The sequence below is a fragment of the Aulonocara sp. 'chitande type north' Nkhata Bay genome, linkage group LG10 (genome assembly GCF_057382095.1).
Source record: "Aulonocara sp. 'chitande type north' Nkhata Bay isolate Kocher_YH1m ecotype deep benthic linkage group LG10, A_spYH_male_GT1.1, whole genome shotgun sequence".
In the NCBI taxonomy this organism is placed as follows: domain Eukaryota; kingdom Metazoa; phylum Chordata; class Actinopteri; order Cichliformes; family Cichlidae; genus Aulonocara; species Aulonocara sp. 'chitande type north' Nkhata Bay.
In genome coordinates, this window is record NC_141353.1 from 11275263 (window position 1) to 11299630 (window position 24368).

General features: G+C 42.1%; 1 protein-coding gene across 1 annotated transcript in view; it reads right to left on the reverse strand.

Annotated features, from left to right (window-relative positions):
* The window catches only part of grk6 (G protein-coupled receptor kinase 6), a 48940-nt gene that overhangs the window by 9824 nt on the left and 14748 nt on the right, over nucleotides 1-24368 (reverse strand). Inside the window, exons 3-8 of the mRNA XM_086308237.1 lie at nucleotides 17657-17769; nucleotides 13979-14056; nucleotides 12474-12574; nucleotides 9229-9321; nucleotides 1966-2029; nucleotides 56-196 (exon numbers count right to left, since the gene is read on the reverse strand). Coding sequence (XP_086164363.1) covers nucleotides 56-196; nucleotides 1966-2029; nucleotides 9229-9321; nucleotides 12474-12574; nucleotides 13979-14056; nucleotides 17657-17769 — 590 coding nt within the window. The remainder of the gene's footprint in view (nucleotides 1-55; nucleotides 197-1965; nucleotides 2030-9228; nucleotides 9322-12473; nucleotides 12575-13978; nucleotides 14057-17656; nucleotides 17770-24368) is intronic.

A 24368-nucleotide genomic window follows, 5' to 3' on the forward strand; every position in this document is an offset into this window, starting at 1 on the left:
TTAATTACTGCCACCGCGACGATCCCTCGATCTGAAGCTGAGATGAGATACTTACTACAAATCTGCTGTTGACTTTCTCCAGGATCTGCTTCTCGTTGAGGGCCATAGACTCTCCTTTCCTCTTCTTTATCCTCTTCTTCTCCAGCTTCTTGCAGGCGTACATTTTCCCCGTGGCTCGTACCTGACAGGCACACACCTGCAGAGGACGGGGTGGAAGAAAAAGGACACGTTAGGATCCCTGAAAACATCATCATTTAAAAAAGAAAAATTTAAACCAACAAAACTATGGAAGCCCGTTTCCACCACACACAAAAAAGTATCTATAACTCGAAATTTCGAGTTATTTTCTCAAAATTTCAACTTATTAACTCAAAATTTTGAGAAAATAACTTGAAATTTTGAGTTATGGATACATTTTTTTTTAGTGGTGGAAACGGGCTTCATTACAAAACCTCGCTGGAAACTGACTGAAAAAATCATGAAAACTAAAAAAAAATCAAACTATTAACTGCAGCAAATGAGGAGGAAACGAGTTCACGTTGGATTCTATCACATAAACACACAGTTAAAGGAAACTTAATGTCTCAGCTGTAGTGACTTTTGTGAGGCAGCAGCAGTGTTAAGGTAAAGAAACAACTCACTACTGACAGGCTGAGAAACACAAGCTGTGGTAAAACAACCACATTTAAGCTTTTTCTTTTTGACACTGCAAATACAATTATGTTGTATTTGTTACAGTGACAATACACACATGATGGTTATCTTATCCAACATCATTCAGAGTGAAACTGTTCGACGCAGAAGAACCGAAACAAACCCCGGGTTTTGTTCAGATTTTGCCAAACTGTACCAGAGGAATGGATTTAAATCAGACATGCTTCATGGAGCTTGGACGCGGATCAAACATTGTTTTTCTTTCTGGAGAATGCGCGGAGGGTGGTGGGATCTTTGCGGTTTGTTGCTTCATTGTCTGCTCTGCTTGTCCCTTTTATTAACTTGTACAAACTTCAGAGGAGAGCATCCAGCTGTGTGCAGTGTCCTCCTCCTTCTGGTAGTATCAGTGCTCAGATCATCCTCTGAGCCTGGAGGTAAGATTTGCATGGTTTCATTAAATATACTGAAGTTACTGTACAAAAGCAATCAGCTGACTCTGAGGGGGTCAGATGGGAGGCACTGAACGACCCCAGAGCCCCTCATGCAGGTCAAAGACGGTCAGAAAATGTTAGCACTCCGAATTGCCGTTGTGTATCACTTAAAGGTGTCCCCTGTTTTCTCCTCACCACGACCTTCCTTGTGGTTCCAGTAAATTCGACTCACCGTGATCTGAACCGACAAAACTGACCCTGACTTAATGTCCCCTGTTATCTCATGACCTGATGCGTATACGCCTAATCAGCTATCAGTGTTTGGAATTAAAAAAGACTCGTCTCATTAGACGAACAGAGGGCACAGAGACACCATTCAGTGGTGTGTAACAGGATTTAGATGCCTCTGATAAAGTCCTTCATTTCAGGGGCCAAAGAAAAGATTGTGTTAGGAACACTGAACTCTTCTGCACGATTAGACCGTTTAAAGGTTTTAATGCATTTGTTTTAGTCTGACCTCAGTGAACAGCACACATTTCTCTGAATCTAAATGACTGGAACGTAACTGACAATTTTTCCTTCTGCCCTGTGTTTCTTTGGCCAGTGTTAGGACCCACAAACTCATCTACAGCCTCTGATTTCTTAACGCTTGAGATTAAATCCAATAAAAACATGTCTTAAAGTCTAGAACTTTCTGACTTACCAATGCATAACTTTTCATTCAAATCTTCACTGACCTCAAATGAGGGCAGAGCCTCTGAACTTTTAACTCTTGTAACTTTACCTGTATATACTGTAGCTGCCCAAGAAAGATTGTTTTAATGACATTATGGCAACATAACACATTATAATTAAAGTAACAAAAACTTTCAGTACTCACCTCTCCAAAACCACCTTTTCCTAAAACTCTGTACTGTCTGAATGTATTTTTCGTCACTGGTTGCCTGTTTGACAAAGAGAGAAACTCACTTTAATAAACGTCCAGTTTAAAAACCAATGTACACGTGTTTAGAAATGAAATGACATGAAAAAAGGATGTTTAGGAAAGCTATAATGATGATATAGCTGAACCAGTTTAAAACCAGTTTAAAACTTGAAAGAAAAGCAGTGTTAAGTCTGCTCATTTTCCCTTTGTTTGTTTGTCTCCAATCAAGAAAAACAAAGAATTGCAAACAAACTTTAACTTCAGACACATACGAGCCGTATACATGTTACATGAAAAACAGCCACGTTTCTTTTATTACTTTATTTTTTTTATTATTTGTTAAGAGATAAAATTAGAGAGGTAGCCAGCTAACTGCTACTATGGTTATCAAACAGTTTGTAGGCTACTATTAGCATATCGGCTATCATTAGTTAAAAGAAACCCAGTTTTATCTATTAGAGCCTCGCTAGCCTGTTAGGAAATTGACTATGAGGAGAAAACTGTTTGGTCAGATGTTCAAGTCGTGGAGATTCTTTGTTTGGTTTTATGGACCAATTTTAACTTTTCGTCTTTGTCTGGTCAATGTTGGCTAATGCTAGCATGAGTGCTTATATAGATAAATTGCTAAAATTTCATTTGTTTTCTAATTGGATGTGTCAATAATTTTTTTGTTTGATTTTTTTTGTCCTCATAGTCTCTTTGTCAAAGGTAATGCTAATTAGCTATTAGCTTGACATCAGATGCTAGCTATCAGTTAGCTATATAGTCAGTTTTCCTGGGGAGTAGGGAAAACCACTGATATTTGGTTTTAATCACCCATTGATAACTTGAATTAACAGCTATCATCTAAACTTTGTTAGAAGTGATCAACACTGAGTGTCTACTTAATACATCTGATTTAACAATAATCCATTACTTTGGTTTAATAAAAGTAGATTAAATAAGGCTACGTTCACACTGCAGGCGAAAGCGCATCAAATCGGACTTTTTTGACCCTATGCGACCCATATCCCATCATGCTATGACATTGTGAACGGCACAAATCCGACCTGGGCCACTTTCATATGTGGTACTGAATCGATACATATTTGTTTTAGAAAGCGACTGCTATTTGAACGGTCAAGTCACATTAAATCCGTCTTTTACGTCACTGACACAGGACAGACGCCAATTATCAGCGCCCGAGAAGACATCGTGAACACTTCCTGGCCATCCAGTGAAACTGTTTAGAAGAAAACGTTGGAGAAACGTGAACATTTCATTTGTACTGTATAATCTGCAGATTCTGACAGAAATCTGCAGCTATCCTTTGAAGCACCGCTCCTCTAAAACAGCAATAAGGATCATTATTAGGCCAAATGTAAATAACAAAATATCTTTATAACTTAAAGCAAAATTGTGAAACGTAAAGTCAGAAACAAGTCTTTATATTAAGGCTATCAGTCAAACAATACTGTTTGCTCTGGGTCTAAACAGAGCGCGTTGTGTGTGACGTCTTCTTTTGCGCATGCGCCGCTTTGAGCGTTCACACTAGAGCGCGTTGGCTGTCGCATTTGTAGTGTGAACGAGCAGACAAAAAAAATCGGATTTGATCAAAAAATCGGATGTGAGCATTAAGACATGCAGTGTGAACGTAGCCTAAGTGTCTTGTTTTGATCTTCAGGTGACCGTTACTTTAATAATGACTTATTGTGTGAAAACTATAAGATACCAGCAGCTCTGCATGCCACCTGTTTGAACAATGCAGTGGTTTGAAATACAGTTTTTCTGTTGACAGACAGTCGTTGGTAAATGGATTGCAGAGAACCGCACACTGTTGTAAACCAGCACCACTGATCTGGACCCTCCTGGGATCAACACTCTCATCTCATCAGCCCTTTTGGGCATTTTGGTCATCCAACTGGGTAATTTAAATGGACCCTGGGGCACAGGCTCATTAAACCTGATGACTCATTTACTGCTTAATGAGCCATGGGATGAAAATTCTCCTATTTCTTTTTTCACATTTGCATTTTTTAATAATTGGCATTGGTTTTGTATATTTGCATTAAGCACATGTGACATCCTTCGTGCTTTTATTGGCAAATTTCTCTGCCAACAATCATCTGATGTATTCAAATGGAAATCACAAGGAATATGGAAAGTTACTAGCAACAAAAGCACCACTCTCTCTGCTGCCCTGCATATTAAAACGTGCAGTAGCCCTCACTTTTAATGTGTTAATATCTTTTTATTGACAGTGTTGGAACAGACTCTAATGAAACTCAAAGATTTTCTCCATCTTTCTCTTTAGGCTTTAATAGCGTGTGGACTGATTTCTATGTGATAGGTTGATAAAGTCACACTGATGCTTACGTCCAATTCCCTTTCCTAATTTCCCAGCATCAACAATGAGCAACACTAGCTAGCATTAGCTTACAAACAACACAACTCCACATACAGGCGAAAAACAATCACAGATCCAGCTTCTGATTTAAATTGAGACACAGCTAGCTAACAGGGTGGGAAGCAAATAATAAATTATTGACATTACTTTGAGAGCCAGTTTCCCCGTTTAGGTTTCTTCACTCTCTCTGACTGCACTCCTGCATCATCAGCTGCTTACTATCAGCCATTACCCAGCCCTGCTAAATCAGCCCCATTAGTCTGCGGGCGTATTCTTCTCTTGAGTTAGTCAGTCTGTCTCGTTTTTCCAGCAAGAGAGCAATCTGCCTGCATGAGAGAAGCTTTTAAGAAGTACTGACAGGGAAAAATTACTTTCCTTCTTGTCGTCACGTCTGACACTTTTCTCTCCTTACTTGAAGCACAAAGATTTTGTTCATCTTTAAGTTCACCAATTAAATCCAAATGTCAGATTTGTTTTGTCCCTTTGTGTCTTTTTGCCTAAGTTAATAAAAGGCAGAGATTCTGAGGTTTATTCAGATTGTGACTTGGTAGCTTTAGTTGAACATTTACTCAAATTTAGGCTTATTTATCAGTTTCTGGCCTCTGATCAGGCTGGAAGAAATTGAGGTATTATGTTTTATAATCTTGTTGGAGACCAAAGGCAAGATGAAAATACCATAATCTCCATTAGGCATTTAATTATTTTCTATCTGAATAAAGTTTAGATTGCTTTACTTTGGTTCTTAGCAGTCCAAGATGGGGAGTGTCCCTGTTGGATAAGACTACAATCCTTGTTTTTGTTCTGATCATATTTCTGAGTTAAACTGCAAGAAGTCATTGAGTTTTTAATGCCAGGCAGACAGAAGTACAGGGAGGACTCTTTCTTTTCAGGACTAAATGAGACATAACTGGCAGTCATTAGTTTATTTCTATAAAGAGGTCCAAGGTCTAAGCCCTGTGGGACCCCACATGCTATCTTTAAGTGATGACGTGATGAATCCTGCTTCCAGGCCTAAATTACTCTGTGTTGTGTTTTTAAAGCTCAGTTTTCAAAACCTTACGATGTAACTACAGCCCATGCAGCAGTATATGAATGACTAACCTCGTATTGTGGATGGATTATCTCAGTTGTTCTCCTGGCTGAAGTTTGGTCCGTTTACAGCATCCTGCCATGCGATTGCATTTGTCCCTAACCATCGGGAACTCTCACGTTAACTTTTATCAAGTGGAAAAAAGCGTTCATCCTCCAGCTTCACTGTGTTTATGTTATGCTAACATAGCTGTGTCGCTAGCCACCAGGTAGCACAACATTATATACCAGCTCGTCCAACTTCAGTAACCCTACAAACGTCACTGCTGTTTAGTTTTCTGTCTTCATTTATGTTGGAAGTGATAGCAGAGCTGTACGTTTGAATGTTTCAGAAATCTCTCAGTCAGAGCATGCTATCTCATGTTTAGGTGCAAACTAGCGAGCTAACTTCCTGCTAACTTCTAACTCCGTTAAATTTCATAAATCCTGTTTTCATGGATGCCTGGATGTTAAGCTTAATTGTTACACCTGGTAAAGCAGCAACACTGATCTTTTGAGCACAAACCTGACTATAATTCTTTTAGCCTTGCTGAGCAAAACAACTTCAGGTAAATTTTTTGACTACACTGAGCAAATCAGTGAATTATATTTCCGAACTATAAATGAGCTAAATTTTCTACTGCCCTCTTAGAGTGACTAAAAATGACATGCAGCTTTATGTAAAACAATTTCTTGGCTCAAGCTGTCTCTCTGATAACTGCGTGGAGACATCTTGAATGACCACGACTTTAATCTCTGTCAGTCAGCAGCACGGCAGCCTGGCTTTACTGCTAAAAGAGAACTTCCACTTATGATGCTCATTTCTCATGATTTTGCCTCATTTAAAGGAAGGAATTCAGAGCTAGTCCTTGAAACTTCAGTCGATGAACTGAGAAGTTTGAGGTCAACAACCCTCCGCAGTTCCCGGAAAACCGATCACGCTAAACCCTTTAAAAAACTGTTAAACGGCATGTGAGGCTGGAACAAACGAGACTTGTGTTTTATATCTGCTAAACGTGGATCCCTGTAAGATTCCCTGGTTTCCCAAGAGTGTTGTTTCCGCTAATCCATCATGAGCAGAAGTTTAAACAATGAAAGCAAAACAGTCTGCAGGATCCAGAGTTTGTTTGCGGCATCGCTGAAGTTTTCAAAGTGGAGACTGGGAACCATCAGAGAAGCAAACAAACCTGACAAAACTGCCATTATGCCATTGTGTGTCGGCTTACTCCACCACAAACAAATTAACAAAGCACTCATCAGAGCGTGCTTACAGCTGAATACCAGGAATCAGGACCCTGGTGTTTCCTGGGAATCCTCATCAGGAGAAGTCCCTGTGGGAAGTCTGGATTTTGGCTTGTGGATATTTTTCTCAGTGTTGAAAGAAGAAACTATTTCTTCCAATTACTCTGTGTGTTAAAGTGGCAGCGCAGTCATGTGACAGAATATCCTAAGGGAAAAGTTAAGGTCGCCAGATGTGACCTTGAGTGGTTTCACTGCGTCCTTCGAGCAGCTGCAGGTCGCTTCATAATTAACCAAACATTTCTAAGGAAGCCACACTGAAATCTTAAAAAAAACAAGTGTGACACACAAGACTAAAGAAGAAGAACTTCTTTCATTGCTGGTTCACAAAGATTTGCTTGATCTCAATTCTCTATAAACAGCTTCCCTTTTACTTTTCTTGCAAATGAGCGATAACAAATTAATTAAATACTAATGTGTGAGCCCTGCCACAGACTTGTCCAGTATGGCTGCTGTGATAGGCTGCAGCCCTCCCAAAACATGAACTGGTTAGTGGAAAAAAAAGTAATTTTTTATTGTCAAATGTTTCTTTTTGCCAAACTGCAGTTCGTTCATAGACCACCAGGGGGCTGTGGCCCACACTTTGAGACTAGGGCTGGGTATCGTCACTGATTTCTAGAATCGATTCAATTCCGATTCACAAGGTCCTGAATCGATTCGAGCCACGATTCGATTTAATTCGATTCGATTCGATTTAAATCTGGGAAATTTTGACAGTCAGAAATATAATTCAGATCAGTACATTTACATATTTTTGTATCAATAAAAAGGAAGCTGACACACGCAAGACTTTATCACAGGTGTGAGCATCACAGCAGAGGCCTTTGTGTCAAAGTAGCTGAGATTAAAACACAGAAAAACATGAAGGTGATTTTCCTGGCCTGGGATTTTATACAAATATTCTGCAGTACATCAAAAACGAAAGAAAACCATTAATTAATGAACATTACCTCTGACGTTACAGCGGTTTTATTAGAGACACGGCTAAGCATTTTGCATTTTGAATAATTAATAATAGTTTAAATTTGTTCAGTATTGAACAGCAGAAATGAGGTTTTCTTTTCGGAAGAATGTAAAAGGGAAAAAAACAGCAGCCGACAGCGCTGTAAACAACAGTAGACTTGTGCGTAACAAGCAAGCGAATAATGAAGAAAGGGAAACTGTTCTTGAAGTACAGAGAGAGAGAGAGAGCTGTGCATGGCAGTGGAAGCAAAACAGTAAAAGTCAGAGTGAATTCATGACGATGTTTATGTGAAGCGTTTGGATCTTCTTTAGCTGCTGGTTCGGTCAATATTGTTTGGAGAGAGATCAAACTAACAGCTTTAGAATCGGCGCATAAAGGGCGTGAACACAAAGCGCGGACAGATCAGAATCAGCGAGCTGTCGGCTTTCAGCCCCGACCGTGAGAAAGGCGACATCTAACTGATTCTGATCCGCGGGTCGCGCTGTGTGTTTAAGTCTATGTGCAGAATCCCTGTACCTGCTCTCATTTACTGTCTTAACTGTTTGGTGGTTCTTGAAATTTTGTGAGATGTCACCAGAGATTCTGGCATTTCGGGCAAAATAAATTTATATTAAAAAATCGATTCAGGATTTTAATGAATCGATTTTACGCTATCCAAGCCAGAATCGATTTTAATCGATGAATCGATTATAAAAACCCACCCCTATTTGAGACACCCTGCTGTGTCTATTTTCTGGTGTGATTTAAAAACGATCTACAGCGCCATCTGCTGTGTATAAAAACATGGACGTCTCTTTCAGCCAACCAGCAGGGGCCGACTGCTTGATTTTTATAGGAAGTCCAATTGTTTAAGTACTCCCTGTGCCAGGAGCAGTTGGGTTTTTTCTGCTCTAGGATGTGTACGATGTCACAGAAGCCACACCCACCTTCAAACCTCAAAGAATCCAGGAATAGAAAAGTGTAGCTGAAGGTGAATCGCTGCTCTTGCTTCAGGTATTTAGGAGTTGTTTGCAGGACACGTTGGAGCTGTTTGGAGAGATTGTCATCCTTTGTTTTTCTGTAAACCTGTTATCGCTCAGCACAGCTCTGTGGAAGCGTTTATCTCTTATTTCTGAAGACGTGATTAGACACTGCTCGGTCACACTGCATGATTGAGCAAACGCCCTCGGGTGTTGCTTGAAATTCTGCAGAACCCCCTGTAGGCTGTCTGTTCGAGTAGCTACCCCATAGTATTCAACAGAAAAGTGAAACATCCCCATTGAGCAATTTCCAAATCAGATTTTTAAACGTGTGACGGTGATTTTGTTTGTAAAGACTGTTCTCACCCCCCCGGGGAGATTGAAGGACACTGATGAAGCAGCTGAGCGTGTTCGTACTGGTCCTGTGGAGGATTTAGTGCCTCTGAATGTGCCTGAGTTATTTTTTTTAAGTTGAAAAAGTTGCTGCACACAGAGAGCAGAAAGAAAGAAGGAGAAAGTCGGTGTTTATGCTTAAATGTTACCTCTCCAGCCATTTCCACTGGAGGAACCTGTTGTAGTACATGCTGTCGAGGTAGTCTGCGAAGGGCGCCATGCTCAGGTAGTCGTGGATCAGTCTGGAAAACACACAACACAACAGCTGTCAGTTTCACACTGAATTCAGCTTCATCACTGAGAGATCTCCGATCATTTAAGTCATTTAAGTCAACAATCTAATTATTTCTGCGTCTCCTGTTTGCTGTGACCTCACTGGTCTCGTTGGGTTAAGGTGAACCTCACACTGGACTCAGGAAAATGAAGGATTTTCGGGTATTTTATTCCCTTCATGTGGACACAAACCCGCCGAGTTGAACATGACTTTGTTGTGAGTTGGGATGTTCCTGGTGACACTTTATTAGTGATTAAACGACTCAGAGGGGCTCAGAGCAGAGCTAATGGTCCTCCACATCGAAAGAAGTCAGTCCATGCTCAGGACACTGAGTAGGACACCTCCCAGCAGACCCCTACTAGGAGGAGGGACATGCTGCAGAGATGATATAACATGTCTGGCTTCAGAGTCCCACACTGTCTCTGCGGATGAGCTGGTGGAGGTGCTGCTCCATCCTGCACTCAGATAAGCAATATGGACGGATGGCTGGACAACGGAGAGATCTCAGACTAGTCGAGTCATCTAAAAGCCAGACAAAAAAAAGGTACAGTGCAGACTAACTCTGTGGCGAGGCGTGGTCTGTGATGCTGCTGCAGGTGAGATGGACGCACCTGCACGGCATCTGCAATCACCTCGCCAGTGCAAAAGGCTGTGCTGTTGTCATTAGTTTTGTTGTTGTTGGTATGTGTCCGGCTGTGAGCTGCAGCCAAGGTGTTTGAGTGTACAGCAACCGTTAATAAGATGCTGCAAAGCATGCAAACATCGCTGGGTCTGTCGTGGTTTTATCACAAACCCGTTTGCTTATTTCCTGTTTTGGATGCTCCTGAAATCCTGCAGGTCTGCCAGTAAACCTCCTCTCTTGCACACACCTCTTCTTCGGTCATCAGTGTCCTCAATGAGACTTTGCTTCGATGCACAGGCTTTTTAAATTACAGCGTTAGCCATAAATGTTTCATCCTTGGGTGCCCTGTATGCATCCTGCAGGAAGCCTCCGGTGGACGTTAGAGGAACTGCAGGTTACCCTCAGGTGGGCAGCCACAGAGTGACCCACACAGAGCTTTGAATGGTCTACTGTCAGCTGTAAGTTGACGCACGATGGCTGCTTTACATTTGCAGTTCAGAGATCGCGGTGTTGATTTTGCCTCTCTGCGCTGCATCACGCCTACGCAGCGGTGAAGAGGACGTTACTCAACATGTGAGTGTTGTTAGCACACCGCATCAGAGAAGCAGCATTAAATGTATTCATATTATTTTTACAACCTGCTCAAGTCAAACTTTTCTTTTCCTTTTTTTAGTTAGTTTTGTTTTACGTCATCTGCAGCCTGACAAACAGCCACCGATACTGGAGACGTTACAAAGACTCAGGGCTTTAAAATGAACCTGTGATTATTGGAATTTCATTGTCACGCATCTCTCTGTAGTGCTGTCGGCTCTTTGCCTCACATTCTGAAGCACCGTGAGGCGACTGTTGTTGTGGTTTGGTGTGATATAAATAAAACTGAATTGAATTATTGTTGCGTAACAAAAACCCCAGAAACACTCCAGCAAACGTTATTAGACGGAGAACTCTTCGGACGTTTGGTCCTCCTCTGGGCCAATCATAACCCCTCACACACACAACACTCAGGACACAAGTTTGAAAAAACCGTTGACTTTATCACCTTCTAAAAATCGACGCTGCTCTGAACTCTGACTTCAGTTGGACTCGAGCCTTGTGACTTTTAAAGACTTCGCACGGGGCCGACATCAAAGCCCGGCTGCCGGTTTCTCTGCAGGGCCCTCGATGTTTACCAGAGATATTTCTGGATAAGCGCTAACGCCGACACCCTCGACACAAAGGGATGTTTTATTTCACGCAGAATGGATAAAGTCTGTCATATCTGCACAACTGAATCTCTTATATTTGACATTAAGTGGCAATTTCTCTGCCGCGCCTACACAAACAGGGCATTGTTCAAACAAACGCCGATTCGTTTCCAAGCTCATCACACGCTCGGAAAACCTGCAGCTTCTCAAACGTAGATGTAATCACATTTTCCTTCATGTGTCCATAAAATGAAGCGTCTGAGTGGGAAGATTCTGGGGGAAATCTTTTTTTGTGACGCAGAGACAAAACGCACATCACTGCCCATCCACAGAGTCGGGTTAAAGCCGCAGCAGGTGAAGCAGAATATTCCAGATCTTGTGATATTCCCAGTAAAGTGAAGCAGCTTGGACTTGAGATAGGATCTGGATGCGGCACATTCATCTTTCTGTCTGACGCTGCTCGTCTTATTTTGTTGGAGTCAGCTGTTGGTGCCGTTACTCGTGTGTTTGACCATCATCAGGTAAATGCTGACGCCATAAACGAGTCCTAGAGTTCAAAGGCTTTTTGTGAGAAAGCATGAACAAAGAGAGCAGCTGTTGTATTTTAAATATTTCGAGGTAAAAGAATACATTTGACTCAGCTGATTTAATTTATTTACCCTGAAACGGAAACTGTTTCTCACTCCAGTTTGTAAATGGTGCTGTGGGGATCCCAGCTTTACTCAACTGCAGTGAAAGGGAAGGTTAAAAGTACTGATTGAGTCAACAACCATATTATTTTGGTTTTATGGGTTTCCACTGTGGTTTGTAAACTCTGATGTCATTAGATGTACATTAGAGTCAGGAAATAGCACCTCGGCCTGTTCGTGGGTTTCCTAATAATAATATCTGGTGACGTCTTTGGTTGGCGAATGGTCTCAGCTCTGAATGTTTCCTTTTCTGATTTTCTTTGAAAACAGTTTGTTATGGACTGGTTTCACTGGTCTGAAACTGACTGAGGATTCTTGTTTCAGCCTCAGGGCTGCTTACTCCGGACTGTAAGGTGTGTGGGGGGGTCTCAGATTTAATTTCTTTGATTTATCTAACAGCTTAGGTTTTACATTTGTGTTACAAGTCACTTTTTGTTTATGTGTGTTTTTTGGTAGTATCCCCTTGCCCAGTGAAAACCTCTCAACTTTAATGTTCCTGGGGTCCAAGGTGAGCGAGAGTCTGAACAAGCACATTAATCAAACCTTAAAAAAGCTGATCTGATTAAACTGGGGAAATATATCCAAAAGAACAGCAAACAAATCCTTAAAAACCCTGCAATCTTACTTGGTACAGTCCTTGAAGAGGTCTTTGCAGGCCTCCTGCTGCAGCCTCTCTGTGCACTGAGCCATCATGGCCTCCTCCACCTCAGGCACGTGGTCCTCTGACTGCACAGGGAAAAAAACACATGAAATCCAGGTGAAAACAGTGAATCAGCTCCGACTGTAACTCTGACAGAGAGAGCCGGACGGATGAGGTTTGAGACGGAGCTGGGAGGTGTTTGTGTTCGTCTGCAGGTTCAGACCTGCACGTTCGCGCTCACACAGAATTAGCAGGAAACATCAGGGCGGAGCTTCAGCCTGAACCGAGGCCTGAACTACGAGGCGAGGCCAGGATTTCTTTCTGTTATCTGGCTTCACTGATCCTGACACAGGCAATGACCAATCAGAGTATCAGAAGCACAGATGCTGGTCAGGCATCTGTGCTACCTATCTCACCTGGCCTGGAAACACCTGAGGTAGAGAGAAAAGACTTTTGACCCTCTTACTATCAAACACAGAGATCTGATTGGTCAGCAGGCGGTGATCTCTTATGTCAAACATAACCTTCGCCTGCTGAGAAGTGAACCACCTTCATGACACTGAAACTTCAGGATTATCCTGAACCTCACAAACCCTCCTTCATAGTTCAGGCCTCAGGACTGCAGGTAGTTACATCATCATAAGGTCAGCCAATGAGCGGCTCTGCTCCCATCATCATCCATCATCAGCTGATTAAATCTGATTTTCCATCAGATTTCCTTCTTGACGAGCCGGACTGAGCGCTTCCTCCTGAGTGATGCGTTCAGGGACGCTCTAGAGGCAGGTGTTTTTAAAATTCAACCACAGTGGGGGCATTTAACAGAAGACAGTCGAACCTTCTGCTACAAAACTGGCTGAAAAAATAATAACAGTAAAAAACTAAAAGATACAAATAAATTTAGCACTTTGTCCAAAACTCAGTGACTCTATTCAGTCTGCTGTGATGACGAGTTTTATTAATTTAATAATTTACATGTATTTTGAATAAAATTATAAAATAAATCTATAGTGCACACTGTCACAGCACACTGGTACCGACAGACAGAAACAATGTAAAACATGGAAAAGATTTGACGACTTTTGGTCTGATATTTTTGTCAATGAATGCATCATTAATAAAAGTTTAAATCACTCCGATAGAGCTCCTCTGCTACTTTGACAACAAAACTGATGTTTTGTTGTCAAATTCAAGATCGTCCAATGCAATAATTTTCTTTAAACATCACAGTTTGGACACTTTTCAGGTGATTTTTGTAGATATTTTATGTTTGTGACACATTTAATGACCAAAAGCCAGTGGAAACCTTTTGGTCATTTGATGGTCGTTGGTCTTCAGTTTGGGCTTGTTTCTATATCTTCCTGCTTCAGAGGGAAATGAGCTTTGAGCTATCTCTGATCCTGTACATGTGGGCAATAAACAAAAATACTAACAGATATCATCCTAATAAAAATAAAACCATGTCAGACCTGACAGGAAACATCAGAAAGTACCTTTGGGTTGAAGTATTTTTCGATGAGCTCCTGTCCGCACTCCTTCCTCTTCTCATCCGGCGTCACCTCGTAATCCGCCTGCAGAGAAACGCACACATCAGCATGCTGTCAGCAGGCGCTAATACTCAAATAACACAATCTGAGGATAAAACTGTGCTCAACTTATCTCAGTGAATTCATTTACTGCCATGACCTGAGTTTACTTTTTGTTTGTGACATTATGTTCTAGGGCCTTTGTATTTCTTAGTACGAAGAAAGTTTAACCAAGAAGGCTTTAGCGCCTGAACCTACACAGGTAGCTTTTAGCATTAAATCCAAGCAAGTCAATTTTAATGTTTGAGGCAAACTCAGTAACTTATCAATTATTGCTGAGTATTTTTTAATCACTTGAAATAAAGTCGTTTTCGTAATTAGGGTTAACCAAGTAATTCTTAGCAATTAACAATAATCAATTAGCTTTTAGCTACTGATGCTAACCAAGTAGTTTTTAGCAATTGATGCTAACCAAGTAGCATTTAGCAATTGACGCGAAACAGGTTGCTTTTAGCATTTGAGGCTAAGTAGTTTTTAGCAATTGATGCTAACCGGGTTGCTTTTAGCTTCTGAGGCTAAGTAGTTTTTAGCAATTGATGCTAACTGGGTAGCTTTTAGCATTTTAAACTAACTAAAGAGTTTTTAGCACTTAATTCAAACAAGGTAGTTTCTGGCATCTCAAGCTAACTAAGGAGTTTTGAGAATTTCTGCACTACAATGTGACACTGCCAGACCTTCACAAAGAGAAGAGTACCAGGATGTGGTTTTCAGTTTCAGCATTGCCAGAAAAATGTGGTTAAAAACATTTATTTTATTTGGGTTTTACCATGTTGCTGCTAGCTGTATTTTTTTTAGCATCCTGTCATCAAAACACCTGACTAATAATAATGGATTGCATTTATATAGCGCTATCTAAACAGAGTTAGAGAAGTGTTTGGGTTAAAGTGAACTCTTTTTTTTTCCACATAAGCTCATTTTTACATGCATTTCTGCATATGACCACTAGATGTCATTTCATTTAAAAACATAACTCAGTCATTAATTTGGATCTGATGAAACTGTGAATATATGATGACAGTATTGAAAGCCCATACTATTGAATGATTGCTCAGCTGAACTACCAGCTTCGTGTGTGTCCCCTGCAGCCTCCTCTCGGCTTCAGAAAACCCACTTTATGAGTTAATTGAAGACTTTTTGTAGCCCTCCTCCCCCACACCCGAACCGATTGCATCTACTCCTCCCTGTGAATGACCTGCAGTAAACTGAGCCTGACTGGAAAACCCCAAAGTGCTTCCTCTCCCCTCTGGCAGCGAGAGCCTGTAAACTAATGCTAAGTGACAGCGGAGACGGTTCAAATCTCATTTTCCCCTCTCCATCTCGTCCTCTCGCAGGGCTCTCAGAGACGAGACGGGAAGCGGTTGTGGGGTAAAAGGGAGCATAATTGCTTCGAATGCGAGTTGAAAACTGCAAAGCCATCAGACTGGAGTCAGCTGAGCAGAGCAGACTGCCTTCATTAACCTCCTCTACCTCAGCAGATAGGACTGCAACCATTACCTGATCCACTTTAACAAATCATTTCTACTGTTAATAACACCAAATTGGCAAAACTTAAAGAAATGCAGGCTTAAACGGTTAATCTGACATTACCTCAACCTGATGAGCCTCCGCAGTTACAACCTGACAGCTTTCATTTGTTTTTACTACTTTCCCATATTAGCAGGTGAAATTTGACTTACCCTTGCCCTTACCTAAGCTCAGACAGGATTAGCCATGAACCAGGACAGTTAATATAAAATAATCCCACACTTCCTGTCTGAATAATGTTTGTTTTTGTTCTGAGTGTGATACTGTCTGACAGGTCAAAGAGCTCTTTATGCTTCAAACCCTCATTTGTTATGAACTTTTGCACAGAGATTCATGGTCTCTGCAGAGTGAACCCTACAAACACTGATTATCCTCTGACTTTACCGTATCACCAGCAGGTGGTTTCAGATCAGATTTTAAGATTTTGGACTTGTTCAAACTTGTTATTGCACTGACTGGATAGATTTCCCAGGGAATGAACCCTCAACTCAAGACAACATGCAGCGGCTCTATAAAACTGAAATATCTTGAGTGTAATCACACGGACTGGATTTTTGTAAACACATCCCGAGAGGATAATCACAGATGACAGTGATGAATTACTGATATTTAACACGTAGGGACATCTACAAATCTGTGGTCTCCGGAGGACGACCCCTCAATTCTTTAAACTTCAAAACAACTTCCTGATGCTGATTTGTGCTCCTTTTCATCTTTTGAGTGGTTCAAACCAAAATATTTCCAGTATAATTTGGTAGATTAATATTCAATTTGTATGCATATCCCCAGAGGATAAACATAGATGACAGTGATGAAGTAATACACAGAGGCACCAAGAAAGTCGTGGTCCCCAGAAAGTCCTCGTTCAAAAAAATCATCAACAAATTCATGACTAAAAAACCTGAACATCAGGATTCCCGGCTAAACCCTTAATTCAAACCTTCCCCCTGACGAACCTGGCTCTTTAAACTGCGTCTGGTCCCTGAAGTTGTGAGGACCACTCTGAATGTCCTCATAAAGCAGAAATGTCCCCACTGTAATGGTTTTAGATACAGAAACACACTGTGTGACCCCATCTGCTGCAGTAAACGAGTCGTAACTCGCTCCGCTCACTTCAGGAATGCTTCCCTCACACTTTGTTTCATTCCCACCGGAGTGTGTGTGTGACGGGGACACAGCATGGGAGGTAGGAAAGAGCGACTCAGTGACGCAGATTGTTCCCAGAAGTCAAGAGTTCCGGTATTTCATTAAACAGATATTAAACCCTACTTCCTCCTCCTCATCTTCAAGTGCTCCATTTGGGCATTCAGGGTAATTAAACTCGCCAGTCAGCTTTTGGAAGGGTCCGTTCACCCGGAGAAAAAAAGAACATTTTCCCACAGCTCGGCGTTGGCCTGCTTGGACAGTTGGGGCACATGTGCATTTATTTTGGGCGACTCGAATCCTGAAAAAACTGTTTATGTATCACAGCAGAAAAAAAGCATAAATAGGCCACTTTACCGTGCCCTGTTACTGTGTGTTACTTCCTGCTGTAAACTGAGAGCAGCATTTAGCTGATAACTTCCTTTATCAATGTGAGTCGCTGGAGGCCAAAAATCAGCTAAAAGTGAGTGAATATTGTGCATGTAGCGCTATAATCACAGCGTTTAAATGTCAAAGTGTTTGTTTCCTGTTAAAGGCCTGCTGTATATTCTACCTCATTTCCTGTACACTGATAAGTGTACTAACTCAGTCAGCCTCTTTCACTGTTGCAGTCATACTGACCTCACAGCTTAAAGCAAACACTCATTAATAAACAGCTGTATCACACTTTTCCTGCCACACAAACCCTCAGATGATACTTTCAGTCTGTATTGTTTAAACTCAGAAACAGTTTTCTAATAATACAGTTTAATCGTGTCTGTTCCTCTCTGCTGTCAGCTGACCTCTCCGTCTCTGATTGGTCACGTTGTTTTCACGTTAATGCGTACGTGGGAGGCTGATAAACCCTGGGCTTACAGGACAGAGAAAGATGCTGAGGCACACAAAGAGAAGAGGTCAGACGAAGACGGCTCTGCTTACCACGGCGTCCAGGAACTTGACGCAGCGCTTCAGCTCGGCTCGAGTCTCGCAGAACTGCCTGAAGAGCAGCCGTCCGATTGGCTGCCGCTCGCAGAGGCTGCTGTAGTCCTTCTCTGCAGAGACACGGAGGCAAGCGAGGTCATCGTTACACAGATCTGAATCAAACCGCCGGCACTGTTTTACAGGAGGCCTGCCTACACTGATGGAAGAAACAATTCTCACATACTTCGTTTATCTGGACACAAACGTGCACGTTATTTAATCCAGAATCAGTCTGTGAATGCTCTCAGGTTAAGCCCATTGCACACTGAGCGTGCTGCGAAGGAGCAACGCAAAACTTTTCAGATGCAAACTGATTGCGTAACATAAACGCCTTTATGCAGAAAATAAACCTCAAAGCGAGCACACTGATGTCTGATTGATCGGATCTGTTTATCGGATCTGATCAATCGAGCTTCATCCAGCAAACTCCGGTGGAGTAAAAGGCTGGATTAAGAATAGGCGAGTCCAAATGCAGGAAAGATGTTTGGTGTGTAGAGGTCTTTGAGGCCCCTGAAGGACAGGGATGAGTTTAACTTTGGTGCTTTTTAACATCTTTTTCCATCATTTTTAATCCTCAGAGCTTCAGAAGCTCAGGAAGCAACTTTCAGAGCTCTGTTAAAAACTGCAACCAGATCCATCCAACACCCACTCCAAAGGTCACAATCTAAACACAAACTCTGGGTTCTTTTCTATAACAAACTTCAAGCTTCAAATTAAATCAGACCCTCACAGGAAGTACAAAGTCGCACGCAACCTTAAGCACGCCTTATACCCTGTGACTATTTACAACGTAGAAAATTCATCAGATGAAATTTGCTTTCGACACAGTTTTTCTTTCCCAAACATTTTTACTTCCTTCTAAATAAAAGCTGACTTTTTATAACATAAATAATAAAGTTCCTGCAAGCAAAACTGCAGGTTTATGCAAATATGCTGGTATTTGATTATTCCATGGATCAGTGTCGTTCCCTGTTATGCTGTGAGCCGGCACCAAATGTGCTCTTATTATCTTATTATTACTGTTGTTTCTGATGTACTGCATTATTAGAAGGCTCTAGAAAATGAAAGTCAGATGGACGCTTATTTCTCCATGTAGAGAATGGAGGTTATAAAATGTTTTCTGAGGAAGGAAACATGCTCAGCACATTTGTGAGGCAGGAACTGTTGTGAAAGACTGAATGTAAATGCTAAAGAGGCAGCACACTTTCTTATAGGAATAAAGGAGCAGGCCTCCCTCAGTGAGCACTGGAGATCCTGTGACTGACGGAGGAGTACACCTCTCTTGCTGAAGTGTCGCATTGATCAGTCTGACCTTTTCCTCGTCTCTCACGCCGACCGCCCCGATCGTCAGTGAATCACATTTGCTTGTGCGTGAAGCTTCCTGGGTTGTTTTGCATCTGTACGAGTCTCAGATGCAAATCCACGTTTCCTTGTTAGCGTTTCTATTTTTTCCCTCAAACACAGCTGGACAGATGAACTGAAACGACCCCAGATATCAATCTAAAGCCTCCTCATGCGAGTATGTTTTTGTTTTTGGTGTACATGTGACTGTCGCTACAACAGCAGCACAGCCTCGAACGGCTCACGTAAACAGACATCAGTGTTACTGGAATCATTCTCTTCTGGTTCCACAGTGAATATGGAATAAAAGACACGATAACGTAAAGTTGCGACTCTTTGAACTGTAACCATTCAGCAACTGAGACCAAAATCAAATCGTTACAAACGGACAGAATATTGTATCGCTGTCAGGCCCAAACACTGGCCCAGTTCAACTGAATCCTTAACCCAGTGCATCACACACTGACTTCAATAGATGCCGAGCTACAGCAGGGTGTCATCTGCATATATAATAATAAAGCTTGTTAGATTTCAGCCTCTTGTGTCGACATTTGTCAGTGAGCGTTGTTACTGCTGTGAAGCGTTTTAATCCAAACTACTGGCTTACTCTAAACCTGAGTTTTATCTGACAGAGGCGTCGTGTCAGGGTTGTCGATTTAATCGCCAAGTTACACCAACAGACTGAAGTTTCATTCATAAAACCAGCTGCAGGAGTAAAAAGATGCTGTTTGCTTTGTGGGTGATGTAGTCCGTGTCATCTTTTTGTCTCCCTGCCCGGCTCAGTAGATGAACATAACTCGGGTGGCGCGCCCCTTCGATTGTTACTCTGCTGAGTCATTTCCTTTTGATGACCCACTGACTGATGGTTACTGATGCCTTGTTCCGTCAGGTTCTCCTCTGTTTCATCCTACTTTGAGATTTTCTGCTCTAGTTGTCTCTGCTCTGCCCTTTGTCCCGCTCTCCTCTCCTCTAATGATCTCTTCTCTCTCTGATGTTCCACTTAAGTCCCGCTGCAGAGAGAACAGAGACGCTAAGTGTGCGGCAAAGGGAATAAATCTGTGGATGACAAAGGACACGAAAGAGAGAAAGACGAGAAAAAGGCCGTTCCAAGTCTTCATATCTACAAACCCACTGTTTTCTTTACAAAAGGGACATAAATTACTTCATTACAGTTCATAAAGTTACTTAGGCAGTATCAGACGCTTGCATCTCAAAGTTCTGGGAATTCTCCGAATGATCATTATCTCATTATGGCTGATTACGGACGTTTTGAGACATGATAGGAGTTGTGATATACATGAATGGAGATCCAGGGCTGTAGAGAACATGCTGTACATTAACACGCAGAAAACAAAGAGGCCTCTGTCGGGTGTCCTGTTGGCTTCGAAGGCCCTGCAGTGAAAGTGAGTTTCCATCCAGACCAAAGCACGACAGAGTGCCTCCATCACTTTATGCAGCGTCACACTGATATTAAGTGCACCAGTTTGTTCTAGAACGAGCTGAACAACTATCAATAACCAACAGGAGGAAAGGTCAGCAGAAAAAGCCAGAGTTACTGTTTCCTTCCTTTCAAACCAGCTTGGTAGGAAAATCCAAGCAGATTAGCAGCGTCTGAAATACTCAAACCAGCTCGTCTTCAAAGTCAGGGAAATCTTCCTCATTGTGGGGCTCAGACTGAACTTCAGCAGGTCATCTTGAGCTCCCACCGTGTGATTGGATGTCTGTGTTAATGACCAGTTGAACAAGTGGATGGTGAGTGTATATATTGTAGGATGTATTTGGTAAAAGGAAGCAGTAAACCTCAGAGCAGCAGCAGCACAATAAAAAATATTATTTTCATTAAATCCTACTTAACCCCTGATTATCAATGTCTATGAATCTTAGATATTAGCACTTACATAGAAAAGTGCTGGTTGTGCAAGTTGTGCAAAGTGCTTTGACGAGTAGAAAAGTGCTTTAAAAGAACCAGAGCAGTTACCATACTTTATTTTATCGCCCTGGAAGTTGCTGCATGATTACAGCATCACCACCCTGACGAAGCAGCCGGTTCCCTCTTCCTCTCTCTGGGTTGCTCGGTTCTATTTAAACCATAAACATATTCCTATGATTCAGCAGCTGAACACTGAAACCAGTGTGGACCTACTTTACTGTAATATCATGTTACTCTAATGGCCTCTTATGAGGACTGAGGAGGAGGGGAAGGGGGAGGCGGAGGAGAAAGCATCAATCGAGACTACAGATGCTTTCATTTGTGCAGAGGAGGCCGTGCGGTGAAACTCCCTGCACGTGTTTCTCAGGTTCAGCGAACAGCAGAGTCACCGGGGCACAAACAGACAGAAAAACACACTTTGTGTTTTGCTGCATTTCAGACCAGCCTGCGAATGCACTGCACACAACAAGAAAGCACATGTCCGAGTGCAGTGCAGGGCCAATCTTCAGTTTTTTGTTTTTCATTGGTGCTGGTGAAATGTGTTGTAACAAAGGGAGAACATCTGTAAGATCTCTGTTGTGCAACATAGAAATGTCTCACGTTGCTTGCGGCATAATTACATAACAATAAATGATGTTCGTATCAGGGGATGAGAGGAAAAAGAGTCTCCTGAATATCTTCCTCCCACTCGTCTTCGTTCTTCTGGTTACAAAAAAGTCTCGAGGATGAATCGTGACTTCCTTCTTCGTCTGTCGGCTCACGTTCTCATCCTCTGTTTTTACTTTCCTCCTTCTGGCCTATCAGCCCTGCAGCACCTCTGCTCCCCTCTGTGGGACATCAGCATTTCAAACCGTACTGTATGTGGTTTTAGTGCTGAGCTTCTAACTTCCTGTGTGTGTTTGACTGAACTCATTCAAATCCAAACTTATTTGCATCGGCCCTTCCAGGGAAACAAAAGAAGCAGCAGCAGCACCTCGAGTGTGAAACGGCTCATCTTTATTTCCTTATATTTTCACATCAGCAGGAAGTCTTTAATTATGTTAAGTACGTGTCTAAAAGAAGCCAGATGCAGTGATGATTAGGAAAATCAGCAGATGAGCTGGAAACAGAGTGGTCACGTTATTCAATAAGCTGCTGCCTCTCCTGCCACAGCCTAACCAAAGGGAACGCCACCGCTTCAGATATATTCATATTAGCCTCTATTTCATTTGAAATATCGGCAACTGCTCTATTAATAATATCAATAATGTCCTGGTGCTGCTCTGAGCCTGACGGCCGTTACAGCTGCTCCTGTTGGTGTTTTTCCAATTTACTCTGGAGGCAGAGTGTCGTCACCCGACGATGGCCCGTAGTCCCCGAGCAGAGGCTACTCGCAGCTAAAAGGAAGTCTGTTCCTGCCATCGTCACGTGGAATGTGAGGTGTTTGGACAATGATATGGAAGAGCTGCATGAGTTGATTACCCACCGAGGTTACCACACTGGAAGTGCCAGGAGGGCCGTTCTGAGCCTGTCCTGTAACAACAGCACGGATGCTAAAGACAAGTTGTTAACTTTCAACTGTTTTTCTAATTTTCAGTAAGATTCGGCCAAATAATTATTTAAGGTTGATTTTAAAGGTTTCATCAATGATTTAACACAAACACGTTCGACTAAACTACAAAGAGTTAAACAAAGCACAGTAACTACAAATGGAGTTATGAAAGAAGAAGAACATGAATTGTGGGGTTAGCTGTATTAAAATGAAGGTGGTGTAAAAACAGAGCTGACCTCAGAGCTGCTTCAACACATTTTAAATAATTACTGTAAAAGCAGAACAGTCAAAGTTTATCATCTGCCTCTGATCGTCTCAGCTTCACCTCTTCAGGCCTGACATACGTTTGGGTGCCGCTCTGGATTTGCTCCGTTTAGTTCTCCACACTCTGGACTTCAGCTACTTCAGCTCTGCACCGGTCCTCCACCCACTCAGTCTCGCACTCCCTGCTCTAGTGGTTTTATATGAATGTGTAGGGGTCAAAACGACGCCCTCTGCAGCTCTAGCTAAACTTTCTCTTCCTTTTGACGATGAGAGTTAAACAGGGTTTAAAACGACCGCCTTGGCATTTCCGGTGTTAAACACAGTGTGAACGTATCTGTGTGGACGGGAATGTTAATCTGGTAAAAAGAAAAGATGAAGAGTCCACGCTGTGATTAGTAAATGGGGTAAGCCCGAACACGTTATTGAGACAGGGATGTTTCTGGACTGGAACCTGTGGTATACGCTTGGGGAAACCTGAGTGATGAAACGTGTCACATTGTCGTTGCTGTTGCTGAATCATGCAGAGTTTTGTTTACCAAATGGCTCAACTATCGGACCGATTGTGCTTACGTGCATAAACAAAGGCCCATTTTGAGTCCGGAGACGTCTTGAATGACTATTTGAATATTCAAAAATCATGACCATCCCTACAAGCAAAATAAATATGTTTTCTGTCTCTTGCACGCTCTACTCAGGTGCCACCCTGGCTTTAACCAAATTGAGTATTTCCAGTAGTGAAAGCACATCTGGATCAGACTGTTTCCTGATACATGTGAGCAAAGTACAGCTTTGGAAAATGTCCTGACATTTTAGCTCAGTTAGCTTCATGTGCTTTCATTGTCTTTTTGAACTGCTCCACGAACTTCCCAAAACAGTAACAGTAAACTGAACACGACCCTGGAAGCATGCCCCCGGGAGCTGGTGAATGGATGTATTAAGCAATAGAAACCTGTAAGACTTGAGCGTATGTGTAGTCCTTGACTTCTCTGGTGAACTTTGGTTTACCAGTAACAAACATGTGCTGTACTTTAGTCCAGCTTGCCCACCTGTCGCCGCTCTGTGCCTCGAGCCATATTAAGTTTTATAACAAGTCATCAGCCCAGCTCCACTGCTTTTTCCTCTTCTTTCTTCCTCACAATGTGTCCTATGTGTTTGACTTGCCCCGCCTGGGTACCATGGATGCAACCATGCCTCTGTACACAAATCACACTGATATCAAATGCTGCTGCTGCTGCTGTTAGGCAGCAACTTAAAGCAATTGTTTTTATGCACATGACCTCGGTTATTTATTCTAATCAAACATCAGGGACGACTTTGAAATAAAAGCCCGTCTCTGATGCTGGACAGTGGCCTCCTGCAGCTAAGATAAATATGGCATATGGTTACTATTTAAGGAAACAAAGTCATGAGAACCAAACCAAGTAAACCACAGTTCATGCTTTGGTCACATATCTTCTGACCGTCACATCTGGACATTTCCATCCAATTTTGTGAAGCAAAACTCATAAACAAGTTGACATAAACACAAAGCACGAGGCGCACATGTGCCAGAAACTGCAGTTCCTCTGACGTCGCATTTCAACGTCTTCATAGAGTCGCATGTT